Source organism: Aplysia californica, unplaced genomic scaffold (assembly GCF_000002075.1).
Source record: "Aplysia californica isolate F4 #8 unplaced genomic scaffold, AplCal3.0 scaffold00024, whole genome shotgun sequence".
Lineage (NCBI taxonomy): Eukaryota > Metazoa > Mollusca > Gastropoda > Aplysiida > Aplysiidae > Aplysia > Aplysia californica.
The window spans coordinates 272481-278075 of NW_004797294.1; the positions used below are offsets into that span (position 1 = coordinate 272481).

General features: G+C 39.4%; 1 protein-coding gene across 1 annotated transcript in view; it reads left to right on the forward strand.

Annotated features, from left to right (window-relative positions):
- Positions 1-337: 337 nt before the first annotated feature.
- LOC101859757 overlaps positions 338-5595 on the forward strand; it is a gene marked incomplete in the record, with an annotated part of 7808 nt that continues 2550 nt past the window's right edge. Inside the window, 3 exon segments of the mRNA XM_013088599.2 lie at positions 338-502; positions 1591-1754; positions 3306-3396. Of these exon segments, the coding sequence (XP_012944053.1) occupies positions 490-502; positions 1591-1754; positions 3306-3396 (268 nt within the window).

A 5595-nucleotide genomic window follows, 5' to 3' on the forward strand; every position in this document is an offset into this window, starting at 1 on the left:
TCGAGTTTGGTCGGATTGCAAGTATTCACACACACACACACACACACACACACACACACACACACACACACACACACACACACACACACACAAACACACACACACTAATGATCTTATTACTGCCTGCCTTTTTAACAACACCCTGAGATTAATATATGTTTATATTTACATATATATATAAGTATATTATATATACACATATGGATGCACGCACACACACTCAGGCTCCAGCTTGAGAGGGACCTCGCCTGACCTTAGAAAACATTTAGACAGAGTCGTTTTCATTGGCTGCTTTGTTTTTAGGCCAAAGAAGGCGCTGAGATAACGATGGTGACAACAGGTATTTCGTAATGTCCTACCGTTGAAAATAGGCTAAGTTCCCAGTCACAGTGCTATATAAACCTGGCGGGCAAAGGACACTCACTAACGACTCTGGCTCGACAAGTAGACCTGCTTCAATCCCAGAGGTGAATACTGAGACGAATAAGCATGCAGCTCTTAAGTGAGTATTCTATTCGCCTCGCTTTGCCCGAGGCCATTTAAATGTTACCTCAACTATGCAGAGACTTTGCTTATGGTATTTTCAAGATATACATTTGATTTACTACTGTAGTTGTCCTGATTGTGCATTCCTGCGTTACGTTCATTTATTTGTTCGTTTGAATAATGAGAATCAAATCGACACCAAAAACGGTAATTTTGTGGAGGGGGAAAAGCAAGATAAACAGAGAGAAAGAACTTGGGAAACAAAAGAAGTAGGACCTACTACCCGACATGAATCTCGGTGTGTATCATAACACAGATAATAATGCTGGTAATGCTTTCCGCAGGAAGGGGGCATGGTTAGAAGAAGCTCTTCCTCCAAGTCTCTGACTTATCATAATATTTACAGTCTTTTTGGCCGATAATGAAGGCCGAGATGACCATGTCGTAAAGATAAGCTGGTGCAATGTTGTTGACGCTCTTGAAACAGATGATAGTTATCTTGTACTGAATACGTGCTTTCACAAGAAGCCCGTGAAGTCGGAATAGCATTGGTGTAACTGCAACATGCTCCTTGACGTGGTTCTCTAGAATCATGGGATCGGCTTGAAAAAGAAGCCGCGTAACCTGTCTATCGTTTCTATGGAAAGGTTTACGTTAGAAAATTGCAGTTGTCTAAACTTGAAAGCATTTAAAATGCGAGTATAGTTTGAATGGAGTCAACATTAAGATAGGTTGACATTAAAATGTGAGAGAGAGAAAGAAGAAGAAGGGAGGGGAGGGGCTAAGAGTGAGACATTGAAGGATAGATAGATAGATAGATAGATAGATAGATAGATAGATAGATAGATAGATTGATAGATAGATAGATAGATAGATACATAGATGGATAGATAGATAGATGGATAGATGAATAGATAGATGGATAGATGAATAGATAGATAGATAGATAGATAGATAGATAGATAGATAGATAGATAGATAGATAGATAGATAGATAGATAGATAGGTAAATAGATAGATAGATAGATAAAGGACCTATTTAAACTCTACAATCGAGTACTTGGCTTTTTTACTAGTTGCGGACTTTCTCTCTGTTCGTTTCAGTACTTCTTGCTGCCGTTGTGGGTGTATCCCTGGCCGCCCCAAGCCCTGATGTTTGCTCCAACGTCAACGCTACGGCTATTAAGTGTATGACAGACAACGGAATTCCTCTTCAAGATGTGCTCTCTATGCAGAAGGCTGCTTTGTCTGGGAACATTGCAGCAATGGTGAAACAATCTACTCTTTCTTCACTTTGAACATACCTTTTTACTTATAACTATGGCAGGAGGGTGGCAGTTGTTGTTTCCTTTTCTGGTACATTTTCTTTTTATAAAGATCTTACACTTGAAGAGCAGGAAAATCAACGTGACGTTTGGTCCCGCGGTAAGGGTTTAGACGTGATTTTGTTCTTTGGGTGCGGTGGGGGGGGGGGGGGGGAGTTAAGGGAGGTAGGATTGAATTTAACTAATTTCGATGAGAACTTCAATATCAAAGACATAAATTTGTTTGACAAAGTCGCAATTCGAATCGGTCCTATTGTGCAAAAACGGTAGCCTTTTCCCATCTATGAAAGAAAATGTTGCTGGCCCAGACAGCACAAAATAAATTATGAACTGGATTGTCGGTTCGCTCTGAGTATTATTAAACAGTGGCGGTGAGTGGACCAAAATTTGAATTGGTTATAGGTTGCTTCCACTTCTTTACCACAAAATAGCAAGCAATAAGAACTAAACAGTGAATTTTTCCCCTAAGTCCACAGTTAACCACGGCATTTTGAGAACCATTCAAACGAGAAGAGTTGCCTTTGTCTTCCATCTTTTTCCTAAGTGAAATTCTCCTGGTTTATGGGGGCGAAGTCGTTTCCCCTCCACATTTCCTCTAATTTCATCTGAAGATAAAGTTGCCTTAAAAGTGGCTCGACATTATTTATAACGGTTAAACCTCAGCGAGGCAACCAACACTCCAAGCATATTTCGTGTATGAACTGGGCTAGACTGTGTTGTCGAGAAAAGCAGACCGCTCCTAACAAAGGTCAAAAGAGCGCATAGGTAACTGTGTCTGGGGGAGACTGTCTCGTAAACTTTCACCCCACCGTCAGGGCTAGGAGAGTATGACCCCTAAGTACAGTGTTCTTTTTTCATATCTTCCACACTTTCACAAAAAGAGTTTTATGAAGGAAGGGCCATGAGAAAGGGCTTATCCTTTACTGAGCCCAAAAGGCATTCGATCGGCTGTTAAGTTACTATAGTTGTAAACGGTGACAACAGCTATTGGATAAACAAGCAAGCCGCCAAGTTGATCACCCTGTGTTTTTTTGGTGTGTTTTTTTGCATGCGGTCATAACGGTATTAACTGCTTAAATCGTTATTTTAAAAAACTTTCATTACTAAGAGATAGAGTTGGGGTGGGAAATGGGGAGGGGCTCAAACCCATAAGCCCTTCACTACCCACAGCCAATGTAATTAAACACAATGGCATCCCTCAAGGAGTAAAGACGCAGAATTATCAGAGCCCACTTTCCTTGTGTTAATCTTGTTTGAGTTGATGACCTTCTCGTGTCCTTGCTCCTCTTCCTTTTTTTACCTGTCCCAAAAGTTAAGTTAAACTTGGATGAGTTCATCTTTTTTTTCACTCCCCCAACGGCACCAACTCATCCGTAGTCGACTGTATTTTGTTCATGTTTGTGTACAAACCTTTAACTAATAGCAAGACTTATAAAATACTTCATTATCTGCCCGGCAATTCCATGTGTCTGTCTTTTATTTTACTCCGTATAGAACCTGACCCGCTTCTGTGGCGACAAAAAAGATGGCTACCTGAAAGGTGTGGAGTGTGTAATGAACTCCGTGGCTGTGTGTATCCCATCGTGTGAGTATCTTCTTCTTCTTCTTCTTCTTCTTCTTCTTCTTCTTCTTCTTCTTCTTCTTCTTCTTCTTCTTCTTCTTCTTCTTCTTCTTCTTCTTCTTCTTCTTCTTCTTCTTCTTCTTCTTCTTCTTCTTCTCTTTATTATTATTATCATTATCATCTTTGTTATTATTATTGTTATTAGTATTATTATTATTATTTTATTATCATTTTTATTAACATCAGTTTAAAAAGGAAGGGAGATAACATGCACCCTGTTAGTAATCAGAATCTTACTTGGAACCAGCCTGTGTTGCCTTCCTTAGCTTCTATTGGGCTTATGCTGTTGGTATAATACATGTGAGGAAGCGTGATGGAATCAGGCTCTCGTAAAAAAAAAAAAATGAAAGTGAAGAAACGCATTTTTCTGGAGGTTTGTGAATTTTTATCAAAATTTTGTTTTTTGGCTCAATACCTTGCATGCCCATTAAAGAACTCATTTATGTGTGGATTTTTCTGAAAAACGTTGACAGAAGGCACGGAAAATTTAAATTTTCAGTTACCACGGACTCTTAAGCTATGGAAATAACCAATCTATTTTTTCACTAGTTTTACCTCTGAAAATGGGTGATACGGCGGCCATATTGGATTTCGTTGACATGCCTTGCGTAATGAATATCGCACTTATTGCTCATGGAAATTAATTGTTGTGTTTTTCTTTTCTTTTTTTTTTTGCATACGTGTTAACAAACATCAGATCTAAAAATTTGTCTGTTGTTGTTTTTTTCTTAAACGAATTAGACATTTTAAAATGAATTTTTACCTAAGGTAGTATTCCAATTTGCAAAAAATCCGTGAAAATCCACACTCCAGACACCACCAACAAAAATCTATTCCATATATAAAAAATTCAAAAGACAGAGTTTTAGTATTATATCTTCTCTTCTTTCTGTGAACATTTCATGAAGATTGGATGAAAAGTTATTCAAAAAAGTATACAGAAAAATCGCGTTTTGAGAAAACGGCCGATAAAGAAAAATAAAATATTGACTTGACGAGGAAATGGTGGTGACAAACATGCCCGGTGTGGGAATAAAACAGGTTTTTGGGGTTCTAATGCAATGAAATAGTTGTAAGAGAGGCTGAGAAAGCTAAAAATGCCTACAACTCAAATCCATAATTTTGAGCCGAATCGGGACTTTGCGGGTGCAGACGATGATGGGTTCTTTTTGTGCTCAATAGTTTTCTCGCATAACTGCTGTCGAAATGCGAATACAGCCTTCGAACATCCTCTTCCCTCTCGGGATCCGAACGTAGCTTGCTTCGGGTTTCTCTCTACGATATGTCTTATTCTTCTCCGTTGTTCTGTTATCTTCACGTACATGTATGCTTTCCCTGGGAGGCCCAACAACGACCCATGCCTCTGTGTGTTGTGCATTCATTTTTGTTTTTGTTTTTTCTTTTTTCAAAATGGGACCACTAGGCCACAGCTTGCTGCCAGTCTTCTGGGCATTTCCTTCCCTCCCAAGCTCTATGAAACAAAAACGCCTCAGCCACAGTGCACCGGTGTTTCCACAAGCTTTTATGGCTCATACTGGGATACCATCTGGTCCTGGTGCTTTGTTCTTGGAACTGGTTTTGAGTGCAGTTTCAATTTCTCTAGACTGTGTGGGTGGCTCTGTTTGCTCTGCATAATATGTTGGTTGGTTTTCTTTTTGTTGTCCTTAGCAGACATCTGGGCTGAAAAGTTCTAGGAAGTAAGTTTCCCATCTTTCTTTAAAAATCAAAAGCATACGTGCTGAGAATGGCGTTACCCTCTCTGTCGTCTATCATGCACGTCGGGCTGTGTGTGGGGTTCTTTCCTTACCCGCATGCTGTCCACACTTTCGTAAAACTCTCGAGGGTTTTCCGTGCACATTTTGTTGAGTTCCTCGCCTTATACTTTACATGCATTTTCTTTAGCAGGTTTGGTATTTCTTTTGGTCTCTCTCCTCACTTTCGTGCGTTCTATAGAATCTATAGCCATCTTCGGTCTTTGACATCTGCCTTTTCTTGAATAGTTTCTTTTTCATTCTAATAATAGCTTTTTTGGTTTCATCATTACACCTGCATGTTGTTTTGCTTTTGTTTCAACTGTTTTTCAATATGTGAGGCAGCGTGGTGGAACCAGGCTCTGGTCAATATAATCAAAGTGAAAAAACTTGCATTTTTCCGCAGGTTTGT